We start from the raw sequence: 17,366 nt of genomic DNA on the forward strand, positions 1-17,366 counted from the left end.
TTTGAATCCAGGAAGTCTCGCTTTAGAGCCTGTGTTCTTTGCTTCTACACCATGTGGAGAAGACCAAGGTTATATATCATGCTAGTTCTTCCATTCATAAGCTGAGAAACTCAATTTTTCCTAGTCTTGTTTCTTCAGCTATAGAATGAAGTAACAAGATTTGCCTCACAGAATGGTTGTGGCATTAAATGAGATAAGCTAAAAAGCAATTTAGAAACTGTAAAGTACTGTCCCATTGTAAGGTGTTAATATTTTATTGTTAAAATAGCAATGAATAAATTTGGCATATTTTTTATAAATGGTGAAACAGAAGCTGTGGAAATTAGGTAATTGGCCTGTATCACTCTCTCAAAATTAAAAATAAGTGGGAAAATTTCATCTACCTTGGGAAATTTGATTTATTCTTGCAGGTTTAACTATCATTTCTCAGTGTATGGCTTTTAAATCTATTCCTTTGGCTTTGACTTTCCAGCACCTTGAACTTTGTTCCCGATCAAATTCTGTTTTTTTAAACTGATTCTTTTTGACTTCTTTTTGTTCTGTTCCGCCAGTCACTCAAACTTGAAACCTTTTACACCAATGATATTTTTTAGGTTTATTTAGAGAGAGCACATGTGCATAAATGAATGGGGAAGGGACAGAGCAAGAGGGAGAGGCTCCCAAGCAGGCTTTGCACTGTCAGTGAGAACCCGATACAGGGCTTGATCTCCTGAATCATGAGATCATGACCTGAACATGACCTGAGCTGACATCCAAAGTCTAAGGCTTAACCAACTGATCCCTGGCACCAGTAATTTTTAAGTCCTGTAGTTATTATCTTCTGCTTTCACTTACATCTGTCCTACTTTTCCATTCCATTGTCATCCTAGCAGAGAAATATATACCTTTATTACCTCATACTTAGATAATTATAATCTTTTTTTTATTAAAAGAATTTTTTTAATTGTTTATTCTAGAGAGAGAGAGAGAGAGAGAGAGAGAGAGAGAGAGAGAATGAGTGGGGGATGGGCAGAGAGTGGGAGACACAGAATCTGGAGCAGGCTCCAGGTTCTGAGCTGTCAGCGCAGAGCTGGAGGCGGGCTCAAACTCGCAGACTGTGAGATCATGACCTGGGCCAAAGTTGGTTGCTTAACTGAGCCACCCAGGTGCTCCAATCGTTTTTTTTTTTTTCTTTCCCCAGAGAGAGAGAGAGAGAGAGAGAGCGAGCTTGCAAGTGAGCAGGGGAGGGGCAAAGAGGAGAAAGAGAGAATCCCAAGTACACTCTCCGCTCAGTGCGGAATCTGACGTGGGAATTGATCCCAGGACCCTGAGATCATGACCTGAGCCGACATCAAGAGTTGGATGCTCAACTGACTGAGCCACCCAGGCACCCCTAGTTAGCTTTTAACTGATCTATCTTGAGTCTTTTTTAAAGTTTATATATTTATTTTGAGAGCTAGAATGTGTTTGCTAGCTAGGGAGGGGCATAGGGAGAAGAGAGAGAGAATCCCATGCAAGATCCTCATTGCCAGCGTGGAGCCCTAGGTGGGCCTCGATCTCACGAACCATGAGATCATGACCTGAGCTGAAACCAAGAGTTGGATGCTTAACCGACGGAGCTACCCAGGCACTCCAAGTCTTTTCTTATCTGTGGTTCATTTTATATCCTGCTGCCATATTGATGTTTTCCAGAAATGTCATTTTTTTTTTCCTTATCAGAAGGATAAGGAATTTTTTTTTCCTTATCAGATTCATTGCCTTAATTCCTTAGAATATTATTTTTATATTCAGACCACTTGGATAATCTGGTTCTATTCTTTCTTTCTTTTTTTTTTAATGTTTTATTCATTTGTGAGAGACAGAGAGTGGGTGGGGGAAGTGCAGAGAGAGAGAAGGAGACACAGAATTCAAAGCAGGCTCCAGGCTCTGAGCTGTTAGCACAGAGCCTGACGTGGGGCTTGAACTCACTATCTGTGAGATCATGACCTGACCTGAAGCCAGACGCTTAACCAACTGAGCCACCCAGGCACCCCTTTATTCTTTCTTTCTAAAGCTGTCTTGGTTCCTGAATGTACCATTCATGTGTTTATTCATTCAACAAATACTAATTACACATCTACTTGGAGTTAAGCATCGACTTCCCAGGGAGTTGACTTATTTACTACTTGGGATATGGACAAAAAGGTAAATAGACATCTGTTAGATACCAGAAAGTGCTATGAAGAAAATGAAACTGAATAAGGTATAGAGTGGGGACTTTGAGGAGGGTATGAGCAGGTTGTTAGTTATTTTAGATAGTCTGTGAAGGTCTCTGAGAAGTGATATTTGAGCCAAGACCAGAATGAAATGTGGTAGTGATGTATCTACAGGAAGAAAGTCCCAGGCAGAGAAATCAGAAGGAGCAAAGCCCCTGAGAGAAAGAACAAAGAAGCCAGTGTGGCTGGAGCAAAGAGAGAAAGAGGGAAAGGAGATGAATTTGGAGATGGAGCTTAGGGCCTTGGTAAAGACCTTGGCTTTTATTTTAACTGTAATGGTACCATTGAAAGCTTTTGAATGATACGCAGTAATTTTTAAAAACTCACTTTTGCTGCTATGTAGAAAGTGGATTATAGGCACCATAGGTGGGAGAGGAAGTGAGGAGACCAATTTGGTTTAGACTCGAATGGTAACAGTGGAGGTGGTGAAAAATAGGGCAGTTCTGGATATGTTTTGAAGGTAGAGCCAATGGATTTACTTATAGATGGGACATGAGAGTTTTATACAACATTTAGATGAATGGTTTTTTATTCTGAGATAGAAGAAATTTGGGGAGGAAGAGTTGGGTAGGCTATAGATGTACAAGTTTTGTTTTTAAATATGTCAAGTTTAAGATTTTATACATCTAACTGGAGAGGTTGGCAGTTGGAAATATGAATCTGGAGTTGAGGAAGGGGATGTTAGTGATATCGAATTAATAGCATATGGATAGTATTTAAGGCGTTTGATGAGATCACCAGATTACCTGATAGGGAAAAGACTTTTTGCTTTGAACTCTGGGTCACTCAACATTTAGAGGTCAGGAGGAGGAGGAGGAGGATTAAGCAGGAGATAACAAGAAGGAGCCATGAGTGAGGCATCACAGAATTCAAGTGAAAAACATGTTTCAAAGAGGAGTAGGTTAACCGTGTCTTGTATTTCTGGTTCAGGATTTAACCATTGGATTTGAGAATGTGTAGGACATTGGTAACCTTGATGAGTAGTTTTAGTGGAATAATGAAGACAAAATCTTGATGTCTGGGAGAGGGAGGCAAATAAGACAGCAAGTATAAAAACTCTAAAAATTTTGATGTAAAGGGGAAAAAAAAGGAGTGGGTTGAAAAGGTTTATATCTCATTGAAAGTGAACCAGTAGAGACAGATTAATTAATGATGCTAGGGAGAGGGGATAATTACAGGAGCAAAGTCCTTGAGACCTGGGCATTCCACCCAACCAAATTGTATTATTGTTTATTTGAATGCCTCTCCCTTCTCTTCCATCCCATCTCTGTTCATTTGACCATGGAAATTTAATTATCCATGACAGGCCAGATGCTTGTGTCACTGAATAAAACAGACTAAGGTCCAGACCCATGAATAGACTTGTCCAAAGTTATCTAGTGGTTTGGGACAGACCAAAACTGGACTCACTCCCAGGCCAGCACTCTACCTATGACTCTCTTGTGCTTCTATACGCATATACCAAAAAGTGGGAACATTGGCTGTATTTTCAGGCCAGGTCTCTTTCATTCTTCCAGTTACTCTCAGTTGATTCTCCATTATTACCTGTTCTTATTTTTGTATTTTCACCCATTTTTTTGCCCCAGTCTTTTTCATCAAGTAGTTTTGGTTTTGTTTTTGACTCCTTGATTTTCAGCATTGGTAGCATTTTATGATTTCCTGTAAATATCGACTTTGTTTTCTTTTTAATATTGGAGTTTTAAAAAATTAGATATAATTGACATACAGTAAGCTGCACATATTTAAAGTGTATAGTGTGGTAAGTTTGATAAATGTATATACTTGAGAAACCATCACTACAAGATAGTGAACATACTTATAATCCTCAAAAGTTTCTTTGTACCTATTGGTAATCCTTCCCTCCACTTGTCTTATTCCTAGGAAACCACTGATCTGCTTTCTGTCACTGTAGATAAGTTTGCATTTTTTGGACTTTTATAGAAATGGAATCTTATGATATGTTCTCTCATGTGTCCAGCTTTTTTCACTCAACAAAATTATTTAGAGATGTATCTATGTTGTGTGGACCAATAGTATTCCTTTTTATTGCCAAGTGGTAGCATCCCATTGTATGCATATGCCATAATATGTTTATCCATTCACCTGTTGATGGACATAACTGTGTCTACTTTTTGGTATTTACATAGAAAACTGCTATGAACATTTATATACAAGTATTTGAATGGGCTTAAACTTTCTTTTCTCTTAGGTAAGTAAATAGGAATGGAAGAGCTAGATCACATGGTAGATGTATATCTAACTGTTTAACAAATTGTACAACTGTTTTCTAAAATAGTATCATTTTAAATTCTTACCAGCAATGTGTGAGAGTTCTAATTCTTCCACATTAATGCCCACACTTGGTACGTTCAGTCTTGAATTTTAGCCATTCTCATAGATATGGAGCAGTACCTTAACATTTTCCTTTAAGATCAGGATAAAGATAGAGATGCCTACTTTCCTTACGTTTATCCATTACCCTTTTCCCCAGTCCCGGTAACCACTATTCTTTCTGTCTCTGAACTAAGTATTTCATACAAATGTAATCATATAACATTTGTCTTTATATATTTTTTATTTAAAAAAAAATTTTTTTTAACGTTTTATTTATTTTTGAGACAGAGAGAGACAGAGCATGAATGGGGGAGGGGCAGAGAGAGAGGGAGACACAGAATCGGAAGCAGTCTCCAGGCTCTGAGCCATCAGCCCAGAGCCCGACGCGGGGCTCGAACTCACGGACCGCGAGATTGTGACCTGAGCTGAAGTCGGCCGCTTAACCAACTGAGCCACCCAGGCGCCCCTTTATATATTCATTTTTAAAGTTTTATTCCTTTTTTTTTTTTAATTTCTTTTTTGTGTTTATTTGTTTATTTTGAGAGAGAGAGACAGAGCACGAGCAGGGGAGGGACAGAGAGAGAGGGAGAGAGAATCCCAAGCAGGCTCTATCCGTCAGCTCAGAGCCCGACACAGGGCCTAGTATCACAAATGGCGAGATCATGACCTGAGCTGAAATCAGTAGTAGGACAGTTAACTGATGGAACCACTCAGGTGCCCCTCCGTTTGAATTTTAGAATGGGTTTTTCTACTTCTGTAAAAAGCACCATTGTGGTTTTGATAAGAATTACATTGATACTGTAGATTGCTTTGGGTGGTATTGGGATTTTAACAGTATTAAATCTTCCAATACATGAACATGGGATGTCTATTTATTTAGGGCTTTCTTTCAGTGGTGTTTTGTAGTTTTCCATGTATAAATCTTCCAACTCCTTGGTTAAGTTTATTCCTAGGTATTTTACTTTTTTCTTTGATGTTGTAGATGTATTTTCTTAATTTCCTCTTTGAATTCTTCATTGCTAGCATATAGAAACATGTTTTTTGTGTGTGTGGGTTGATATTGTATTCTGCAACTTTGGTGAATTTGTTCATTTTGTTCATTAATACTAACAGTTTTTTGTGGAACCTTTAGGGTTTCCTACATACAAGATTATGTTATTGCAAACAATTAATTTTACTACTTTTCCAGTTGGGATGCTTTTGTATTTTTTTTCCTTGCTTAAATTGCTCTTGGTGAAATTTTTAGTATTGTGTTGGATAGAAGTGGTGAAAATGAGCATCTTTGTCTTTTTCCTGATCTTAAAGAAAAAGTTTTCAGTGTTTACCATTGAGTATGATGTTCACTCTGGATCTTTTATGTATGGACTTTATCAAATTGAGGAAGTTCTCTTTTGTTCCTTTTTCTTGAGTGTTTTTATCATGAAAGGATATTAGATTTTGTCAGAGACCTTTTATGCATCAGTTGAGATGATCATGTGGGTTTTTTCCTTCATTTTATTAATGTGATGTGTTATATTGAATGATTTTTGTATGTTGAACTATCTCAGCATTCCGGGTAGTAAATCCCACTTGGTCATGCTGTATAGTCTTTTTAATATACTGTTGAATTCGATTTGCTGGGCTCTTGTTGAGAATTTCCCTAGTCCAGTCTTGCAGAGTTAGGTATGTTGATTCTCTTGTTACCTGTGAGGAAACTTGAGCTCAGTCACATGTCTGGTGTCTTGTAGTCAGTAAGTGCCAGAGCTAGGAGTCAGACTCAGGTCTGAATAGTCTAAAGCTGTGATTCTTCCATTTTAATGGAGAGAAATTCTTAAATTGAATGTGGGGAATTGCTCTACTATAATTTTTATTTTCTTTAATTCTTCTTGTGCATTAATATTGTATTGCTCGTTCTTACCTTTGGTTTTGGTTTGGGAGAAATATTGTTTTTCCCAAAGTATTAAAATTACCATATTTATTTTGTGATTAAGTTAGATTATGGAATACAAGGTAAAAATGCCATAAATATTCAGAGATGGGAAAGATTACTAGCTTGTTATAGTTAGGAAAGTTTTATGGACCTAATTACTGGACATTCCCATGGGACAGCACATGGTGGGGGGGACATACTAGCAAATACACAAATATACCAAGCGTGGTGTATAGTGTAGCAATAAGCCTGTTTTGACTGGAACGGAGAGACATATTTAAAAATATGGACTGGTCACTCCCTGTCATGGTCCCAACCTTTAGAGAGCTTATAGTCTGGCAGGGCAGAGGAGACCGATAAATAAGTCAGTGTAATAAAGCATGATAAGCACAATAAAGGAAGAAGTACAGGTTGCTGTGGTAGTCTGTAGAGAGTCAGGGCAAGCTTTCTGGAGGAAGTGACATAAACTGAAATCTAAAGAATAGGAATGATATAGTTGAAGAATATCCTGGGGAGAGAGAGGAAATAAATATACCTAAAGCCTTAACCTTGTTGGGTTACCTAGAGTGAGGTAGAAGGTGAGGCAAGAGAGGTGTGGGCTGAAACCAGCCCTAGAAGAGTGCTATGGATTTAAGCAGAGCATTATTTGAGAGGAAGAAACCTGACCCAAATCTTACTTTTGCTGAGGGACCAAAGAAATTATCTTCAAGGTTATTAATAGAGGAATCCTTTTGTGTCTGTTTTCTTTTTCTTCCAGCTTTATATGGTTTGCTGTGAAGTACCTTTGTCCTTATTATCTCTTATTTGTTGTCCTTTAAGGTTTCCTTGGGAATTTCATTTCTGAGTTAATTATTTGACTTTAAAAAGCTTAACCATGATCCTGTTGTTTTTGGAAAGGTATTCAAATAATCTTCGCATCTCCTTTGTATATGGTGTAAAACTACTCCCTATCCAGTAATAATTAAAACAATTAACTCAATAGAATTTGAAGTTTAGTGGAGATATTCTCTTATAAAAGCTTTTTATAATTACATTACTGGACTGTAGAGCTCTTAAGATGTAAAGTTCTGTTGTATTGCTTATTCATATATTAGGTCTAATGTATATATCCGTAATTCATAATCCATATTCAAAATTAGTTAGCTTTTCAGAAAGGAATTTAGTAGTACCTTAGACTTTCTCAGGGATTTTATGAGAGATTAGATGGAAGTAAATCATCACTGTGGTTTATTTTCAGGGGTGGTGTATTATTACTGATTTTGTGAAGATTATCAACATCTTCCTTGGGATAATCACATATTCTTAAGATCACTTTCTTTCCTATGAGAGAAAAGCTTCTTAACTGTTTTGGAATTAGTTCTGTCTCTTTGAAAATTTGTCCCCATCATAATGATAATGAGAGGTAGATAGTAGATTGAATGCTATTTCTGTATGTATCTCTGTAATTAATACAAGCACTAGAGAGTTAAACTCATTAAATTTTGTATTTAAGTATTCAATATGTACAAATTAAAGTAATAATTTTTCTATAATCAAAATCTAATTTTTTGCCTCCTTAGCGCTGGCTGACAGAGCAGAGAGCTCAATGTCCTCATTGCCGGTAAGTGTTTTGCTATGATTATTTGTGAATTTGGAAAATAGCAAGGTGATGGGATTAAAGTGTGCCTTAATATTCAGAGTTTTTTTTGCATTCTGTCACATTTCTCCTCTTTGTAAATACAGTTGAAAAGAAAATAAGCAATCTGTCTAGATAAATGCGAACTAATTTATCTGACTTAGAATTATGTAGAGTGCAGGGGCACCTGAGTGACTCAGTTGGTTAGGTGTCTGACTTTGGCTCAGGTCACGATCTCATGGTTCGTGGGTTCAAGCCCCACATCAGGCCATGTGCTGACAACTCGGAACCTAGAGCCTGCTTCGGATTCTGTGTCTCCCTCTCTGACTCTCCCCTGCTCGAACTCTGTCTCTCTCTCTCTCAAAAATAAATAAACACTAAAAAAATAAAATAAAATAAAAGAATTACGTAGAGTGCATTAAGTATGTTATTTACCATCTTTTATTTTTTTAAAGTTCTTATTCATTTTTGAGAGAGAGAGAGAGCCAGAGAGTGTGAGTGAGCTGGGGAGGGGCAGAGAGAGAGGGAAACACAGAATCTAAAGCAGGCTCCAGGCTCAGAGCTGTTAGCACAGAGCCTGATGCCAGGCTCAAACTCACGAACGGTGAGATCATGACCCGAGCCGAAGCCAGATGCCCAACCGACTGAGCCACCCAGGTGCCCCTGTTTACCATCTTTTAGAGAAGCATTGTTTATTTTTATAATTATTTTTATAATTAAAATACAACTGAAAAGTTCTCCAACTTTCTAATTAATACAGATAAATAAAAAGACTTCTATTTCTGATACTCCCTGTCTAATCTTTTCATTAAATAACACTTTGAAAAGAGATGGTTAGATTTTATTATGTATTCTAGACATTTTTCTAAGAGTATACTGATATGTATACATTTTTCTCAAAATACCCAAATGTGATATAATTCTATTTTGGGTTTTTTTTTTTTTTTCATGTAAAATATGGTGGGACCTTCCTTGAAGATAGGTACATATATGTCATTTTTTTAAAAAGTGTGAATAATCCAGTGTATGACTGTATGTTGATTTATTTAATATGCTTATATTCAGACACATTTAGATAATTTCCATTCTTGTTTTTTTCATATAATTGTGCCAGATTACATTGAAAGAAAGGTTTTTACCATTTACTGTTCCTAATAATAGATATAAAAGTGTCTTTTCCTCTGCCAATACTGGTTATCAATCTATCGTTTTTTTTTTTTTTTTGTCATTCCATTCAATGAAAAATAGTATCTCATTTTTAATATGCTTTTTTATTTTTTAAAGTTTATTTATTTATTTTGAGAGCAAGAGTGTGTGTGTGAGCTGGGGAGGGGCAGAGAGGAGAGAGAATCCCAAGCAGGCTCTGCACTATCAGTGCAGAGTCTGATGGGGGCTTGAACCCATGAACCATGAGATCATGACCTGAGCCAAAACCAAGAGTCAGATGCTTAATTGAATGAGCCACCCAGGGCCCCAATTAATTATGCTTTTCTAAAAAATGATTGAAACTGAACATTTTTTGAGGCATATTTAGTTATATTTGTTTTGCTTAAATTACTTCATCTCATTTGTTGCCCATTTTCATCATGTATTGTTTACTTTTTTTATATTAACCTTTAAGAAAGCCAGCACTATCAAACAAACTTTCTGTAATGATGGAAACGTTCTGTAACTTTGCTGTTTAATTCCACTGGGTACAGTTCAACAGTGGCAGTTCAACACTTGAAATATATTTAGTTTGACTATATAATGAAATTTTATTTTTTTTTAATAAATTGTTTTTTAATATTTATTTTATTTTTGAGAGAGAGAGACAGAGCACAAGCAGGGGAGGGACACAGAGAGAGGGAGACATAGAATCTGAAGCAGGCTCCAGGCTGAGCTGTCAGCACATAGCCCAATGTGGGGCTCAAACCCATGAACTAACTGTAAGACCATGACCTGAGCTGAGGTTGGTTGCTTAACCGACTGAGCACCTGGGAAACAGAAGCCCCATGAAATTTTATTCTTATTTAATTTTAATTAAATTTTAGGGGTGCCTGGGTGGCTTAGTCAGTTGAGCGTTGACTCTTGGTTTCAGCTCAGGTTATGGTTTCATGGTTGTGAGATTGAGCCCCGTGTTGGGTTCTGTGTGCTGAGCGTGGAGCCTGCTTGGGATTCTCTCTCCCTCCTTTTCTGCCCTTCCCCTGCTTGTGCATGCTTGCAGTCTCAAAAAAATAAAAAAACTTAAAAAAATAATTAAAATTTTAAATAGTCACTTGTGACTAGTGGCTGTCATTTTGGATAGTACAACTTTAAGGTATTGAGAATTCAATCTGTAATTGGAATTTTTTTTTGTAAATGACATTAATGTAAAAATAAGTTGCAAACCATACTTCTCATTCAGTCTGTTATTATTTTAATAGTAATATGGTATGAATATGTTGTGAACTCTGTTTTGAGTATGTTTTTATTTGATAATTTTTTTTTGTAACTGTCTTCCTTTACTTTGTATGTCATAGTTCATGCATGTTGTAGCATATGTTAGAGTTTCATTCCTTTTTTAAATTTTTAATGTTTATTTATTTTTTAATGTTTTTACTTATTTTTGAGACAGAGAGAGACAGAGCATGAGCAGGGGAGGGGCAGAGAGAAAGGGAGACACAGAATCTGAAGTAGGCTCCAGGCTCTGAGCTGTCAACACAGAGCCCGACGCGGGGCTTGAACTCACGGACTGTGAGATCATGACCTGAACTGAAGTCGGATGCTTAACCAAATGAGCCACCCAGGCGCCTCCTTTTAATGTTTATTTTTTAGAGAGAGAGAGAGATACAGAGTGTGAGCAGGGGAAAGGCAGAGAGAGAGGGAGAGACAGAATCTGAAGCAGGCTCCAGGTTCCGAGCTGTCAGCACAGAGCTTGATGTGGGGCTCAAACTCATGAAATGTGAGATCATGACCTGAGCCAAAGTCGGATGCTTAACCCACTGAGCCACGCAGGAGCCTCAGAGTTTCATTCCTTTTTAAGGCTGATTATTACTCCATAATATATATGTATCACATTCCATTTATTCATTAATCTGGTAATGGACATTTGGATTGCTTCCACTTTGGGGCTAAGGTAAATAATGCTGCTATGGTCATGGGTGTTCATCTTTTCAAGACCTGCCTTCAGTTTTTTTTGATATATACCCAGAAGTGGTATTGCTGGATTATATGGTAATCCTGTTTTTTAATATTTTGAGGTATAGTTGGCCGATAAAATTGTAAGACATTTAAAGTGTACCTTGTGATGATTTGATATGTGTATATATGTATTGTGAAAGGATTCTCCCCATTGATAGCACTTTCATCATCTCACATATTTACCTTTGAAATGTGTTTATGTTAGAAAATAATCTCAAATTCCTGAATTGGAGTATATGTACATATTTTTTCTCCAGTGCTCCACTCCAGCTACGAGAACTAGTAAACTGTCGTTGGGCAGAAGAAGTAACCCAGCAGCTTGATACTCTTCAACTCTGCAGTCTCACCAAACATGAAGAAAATGAAAAGGACAAGTATGCCCTCAACTTGTGTTTGAGTATTTCATAGATGTTGATAGGTGTTATTTTAACGACACTATTGAAAATTTTTTTCGTTTTATAGGTGAACACTTAAGTATTTTTCTCTTGGCATTGTATCAGTATCACTATTTTGAAAGACGCTTCTAACTCTTGATTGGGCTTCTTTTATTAGAGCCTCTGATAAAAGGAGTGGAACTGCTAGTGTTTGCTAAGTCTCTCTTCTTTGTTCTTGATGTCAGCTGGCCCCTCTTCCCCTTGGTCTGCTGAAGATGCATATAGGCCATTGATAAAGAATTGTTCTGATAAATTTCCTTTATTATAAAAGCTATGTTAAACTTTGTACTATGGAAATATGCTAAATATGCTAAATGAGCTTATAGGTAGTATCTAATATGCCGTTTTTTAATACTTTCATTAATTTCTTTTTGGTATTCAGATTACTTACAAATGAGAAAATAAAATGTAGACGCATTTAGGTATTTTCTCTAAGCTCAGTGTACTCCATTAGTGAGAAGCTTTTTCTTTTTTTTTTAACGTGTATTTATTTTTGAGAGAGCAAGCATGAGCAAAGGAGGGGGAAACGGGGGACAGAGGTTCAGAAGCAGCCTTTGTGCTGACAGCAGAGAGCCCAGTGCAGGGCTCAAACTCAGAACCTGCTAAGATCATGACCTGAGCCAAAGTCGGATGCTTAACTGACTGAGCTACCCAGGGGCCCCAGTGAGAATCTTTTTAAGAAATGCAACAGTATGTCTCTTTTATAGGCAACAGAAACTTAAAAAAAAATTTTTGTTATTGTAGTAAAATACACTTATATAAAATATAAAATTTACTGTTGTAATTATTTTTAAGGATACAGTTCCATAGTGTTTAATATATTCACATTGTACAACCAATCTCCAGAACTTTTTCATCTTGGAAATCTGAAACTCTCCACCCATCAAACAATAATTCCCCATTCTCCTACCAGCCCTGGCAACCATCATTTCACTTTGTTTCTTTGAGTTTGACTACTCTGGATTACTCATGTTAGCAAAATTACGCAGTATTTGTCATTTTGCTACTACCATCCTTGACTTTGCATAATGTAGCATATGTCAGAATTTCATTCCTTTTAAGTCTGATTAATTTTCCACCATGTATTTGTATCACATTTTGTATATCTGTTTATGTGTTGGATATTTGGATTGCTTTCACTTTTGGGCTGTTGTGAACAATGCTCATAATGTGTTCATCTTTTCTAAACCTTGCCTTCAAGTTTTTTGGTTTGTTTGTTTGTTTGTTTTAAGGATTTTTAAGTAATCTCTACACCCAATGTGAGGCTTGTACTCACAACTCTGAGATCAAGAGTTGCATGCTGGGTGTGCCTGGGTGACTCAGTAGGTTAAGCATCCATCTCGGCTCAGGTCATGATCTCACAGTTTGTAAGTTCTAGCCCTGCATCAGGCTCTGTGCTGACAGTTCGGAGCCTGGAGCCTGCTTCAGATTCTGTGTCTCCCCCTGTCTCTCTGCCCCTCCCCTGCTAGTGCTCTGTCTCTCTGTCTCTCTCTCTCTCTCTCTCTAAAAAATAAATAAACCTAAGAGTTGCATGCTGTATTGACTTAGCCAGCCAGGCACCCCTTTTTTGGATATATACTTGGCAGTGGTATTGTTAGATTATATGGAATTTTGTTTTTAATACATTGAGGAACCTCCATAGTGTTTTCCATGGCAGCTGTACCTTCTTATATTCCTACCAACAATATACAGGATTCCAATTTCTCCACATCCTTCCCAAAACTTGTTTTGTTTTTTAATAATAGCCATCTTAATGAGTATGAAGAAATATCTTGTGGTTTTGATTTGCATTTATCTGATGATTAGGATATCGAACATCTTTTTATATGCTTGTTGGTTATTTGTATATCTGTGGAGAAAAGTGTCTGTTAAAGTCCTTTCCCCATATTTTAATCAGGTTTTTTTGTTTTTGTTTTTGCTTTTGTTTTTTACTGTTGAGTTAGTAGTTCTTTATGTATTTTGGGTATTAACTCCTTTATTAGGTACAGGATTTCCAAATATAGTCTCCTATTCCATAGATTGGCCTTTCACTCTGTTTCTTGTATCCTTTGATGTACAGAAGTTTTAAATTTTGATGTAGTCTAATTTATTTATTTTTTACCTCCGTTGCATGTGCTTTTGGTGTCATATTTAAGAAATAATTTCCAAATCCAATATTGTGGATTTTCCTTTATGTTTTCCTTTATGAAGCTTTTCCTTAATGTTTTCTTATAAGAGTTACATAGTTTTAGGTCTTATGTTTAGGTCTTTGATCTACTTTGATTTAAATTTTGCATATGATATAAGCTAAAGGTGTTTGTCTGCTAAGGTTACATAGCAATACCACAGGTTGGCTTACATAACAGAAATTTATTTTCTAATGGTTTTGGAGGCTGAAAGTTTAAGGTCAAGGTATTATCAAGGTTGTTTCTGGTGAAGTCTTTCTCTTTGACTTGGATAAGGCTCCTCCTCACATACTCCTGGTGTCTTTCTCTTCTTGTATAGACAGCAGTTTTGTGGGGTGAGGGCTCTCCCCTTATGACCTCATTTGACCTTCATCACCTCCTTAAAGGCTGTATCTCCAAATACATTTACATTAGGCCTCTAAAAGGAATTTGGGGAGGATGAAGTTCAGTTCGCAAACAGGTCCAAATTCATGTTTTGTATGTGGATATCCAACTTAAGGGGAAACTCATTTTTTAAAATTGAGCTGTTCATTTCTCATGAGAATATGGCATTACATTATACAGTTGCATGTGTCTTGATTATTTTTAGCATTGGCCACATGTGGGGGACACGCATACATGTTTGGGTAGGTATAGACTCATAATGTGATTTGCCCAAAATGTGAACCTATCTTCTACAGTGATGCTAGGAAATGATGTTGTATTTATACTTTATTTAGAAATTAGTCTGCGTTTTTCATATGATTTTAAAGTCTTTATCAATTAATGAAAACAGTACTTAAAATTTGCGTCCACATGTGATTCTTTAGCTTAATTTATGAAAGCTATGGAATGTATTTTATATTGTTTGCTGAGATATTGTTTAAAATTGATTGACATGTTTCCCAAATGTAGGAATTTGTTGAGGTAATTATGTTTTAGTTTTAATTTATTTAATTTAAATGGTATTTTCTTTTCATAACATATAGATGTGAAAATCACCATGAAAAACTTAGTGTATTTTGCTGGACTTGTAAGAAGTGTATCTGCCATCAGTGTGCACTTTGGGGAGGAATGGTGAGTAGAACAAATTTAGCACATTACTTTTAGTTAGAGACTGGAAAGCACTGAAATACTTGTTTGATTTAGATAGAAAATAATATTTTACTCTTGTTTATAAAGTTGAAAATTAAATATGTCTGATTTTAGCAGAAGGTATCATACCACAGACTTCTTTTGTGGGAGACGTTGATGTGGGATGTTTACCTCTTACATAAATATATATTTTAATGGAAAACCTATAAAATTTGGGGCACCTGGGTGACCCAATCAGTTGAGTGTCCGACTTTGGCACAGGTCATGATCTCATGGCTTGTGAGTTCGAGCCCCTGCGTTGGGTTCTGTGCTGACAGCTCAGAGCCTGGAGCCTAGTTCAGATTCTGTCTCCTCCTCTCTCTGCCCCTCCCCTGCTTGCCCCATGTCTGTGTCTGTCTGTCTGTCTGTCTGTCTTTCTCTTTCTCTCAAATATAAAGAAACATTTTAAAAAAATGTATAAAATTTATATTCATTAACAAATCTTTTATTGTAGGATCAAGGTCTTATCTTTGATTAAAGGTCAGTTGATCTGATGTCCTGGCCACAATTTCCAATTTTGGTTTCTTTAAAATGGAACAATAACTTGGGGCGCCTGGGTGGATCAGTCGGTTGAGCGTCCGACTTCGGCTCAGGTCATGATCTCGTGGTTTGTGAGTTTGAGCCCCACGTCGGGCTCTGTGCTGACAGCTCAGAGCCTGGAGCCTGCTTCCGATTCTGTGTCCCCCTTTCTCTCTGCCCCACCCCTGCTTGTGCTCTGTCCCTGTCTTTCAAAAATGAATAAATATTAAAGAAAATTAAAAAAAAAAATGGAACAATAACTTTAGGTATTTGTGAAACAATACGAATGCAAACATCTGGATCTTACAATTTTTTTTCTTTTCCAATCTAATTCAAAAGTAGTTTTTAAAGGTATTGTACCTTTTATCAAGTGTAAAACATTCAAGTTAGTTTTCCTGGAAATAGCTTTTATTTCATAGTTGTCTTATTGTCTGATTAATATTTAATTAAAAGTGTACTTATGTAATAGGTACAATTAATGTAAATAGGCTTGAAAATTAAAACAATAGGTTATTGGGGCTCTGGGGTGGCTCAGTCAGTTTGGCGACCGACTTCGGCTCAGGTCATGATCTTGCAATTTGTGAGTTCAAGCCCTACGTCAGGCTCTGTGCTGATAGCTCGGAGCCTGGAGCCTGCTTTGGATTCTGTGTCTCCCTCTCTTCCTCGTGCTCGGTGTCTGTCTCTCAAAAATAAATAAGCGTTAAAAAAAAGAAAACGATAGGTTCTTGGTGGGGAGAGTTAGTTATAGTAGGAGTAGAAAGTTGTTAGACAACTAGACATATCTGTCAGCGATGAGAATTGATCACTCTTTGGGCATTAGCATATTTTAGGGAGAGAATGACAGGCAACTTGGTTGAGTAGAGCTCAATATAGAATTTTCTGTTAGGATTTGAATAATGTATTTCTAATTTGATGAATAGAAAAATTGAATTCTTACAATTTAGTTCTTAAATGCATGGGTTTGGTAAGAAGCAATGGAAACATTCTTTTCTATACTTTAAGTGGACATGCAAAAATCTACATCTTTTTTATCTTACAGGCTATGTTTAGGTGCTTTGGTTGGATAAGACAATGCTAGTGAGGACTTTTCCATTAATAGGTAGTTTCTTACAATATAAATTCAAGTTCTATATATTAAGAGAGTTATAAGTTATAGTACTAAAATTGGACAGAAAATTGGTTTTAGGGGGCACCTGGGTGGCTCAGTTGGTTAAGTGTCCGACATCGGCTCAAGTCGTGATCTTGCTGTTCATGAGTTTGAGATCTGTATCTGAGCTGTCGGCACAGGGCTCTGACCTGCTTTGAATTCTGTGTCTCCCCCTCTCTATCTGCCCCTCTCCTGCTCGCACTCTGTCCCTCTCTCTAAAAAGTAAACATTAAAAAAAAAGAAAATTGGTTGTTAGCTCTCAAAAATTATTTGAATACAAATGGATTAATGAGTCTTCTGTCTCTACAGTAATTCTTTGTGGAGTAAGGAATGAGTGTATTGCTTTGCTAATAGTGTCCTTTCAGTGTCTTACTAATTAATTCAGTTGTGCTAGAGACTGGCGGTTTAGTGATAAACAATATAGATATCAAACAGTTCTGTATATTTAATTGTCGTAATAGGTATTAGGGATGTTTATGCAGTGCTGATAACTGTGAATAACTTTGGGACCTGACCCTGTTAAGACTGAGCTAAGCTCCCAAGGATGAGTAGTAATTAAAAGGTGAAGAGTTTGGGGAGGGAAGATGAAGGAAAATTGTTTTTGAGTAAGAAGGAGTTACTTTCGCAAAGACCTACTGAAAAGAAGTTTGAGAACTCGAAAAGGCTAGTGCTGATGAAGAAGAAAGTGGCAAATAAAGTTGTGTCAGGTGGTTGGAACCATGGTTAAAGATTTT

General features: G+C 36.8%; 1 protein-coding gene across 7 annotated transcripts in view; it reads left to right on the top strand.

The window, feature by feature from the left end:
• TRIM37 (tripartite motif containing 37) overlaps positions 1 to 17,366 on the top strand; it is a 143,253-nt gene that overhangs the window by 3,798 nt on the left and 122,089 nt on the right. For all 7 annotated transcript variants that reach the window (XM_027034246.2, XM_027034247.2, XM_027034244.2 and 4 more), the window contains exons 3-5: positions 8,037 to 8,077; positions 11,512 to 11,628; positions 14,822 to 14,909. In XM_027034246.2, the coding sequence (XP_026890047.1) occupies positions 8,037 to 8,077; positions 11,512 to 11,628; positions 14,822 to 14,909 (246 nt within the window). The remainder of the gene's footprint in view (positions 1 to 8,036; positions 8,078 to 11,511; positions 11,629 to 14,821; positions 14,910 to 17,366) is intronic.

The sequence above is a fragment of the Acinonyx jubatus genome, chromosome E1 (assembly GCF_027475565.1).
Source record: "Acinonyx jubatus isolate Ajub_Pintada_27869175 chromosome E1, VMU_Ajub_asm_v1.0, whole genome shotgun sequence".
Lineage (NCBI taxonomy): Eukaryota > Metazoa > Chordata > Mammalia > Carnivora > Felidae > Acinonyx > Acinonyx jubatus.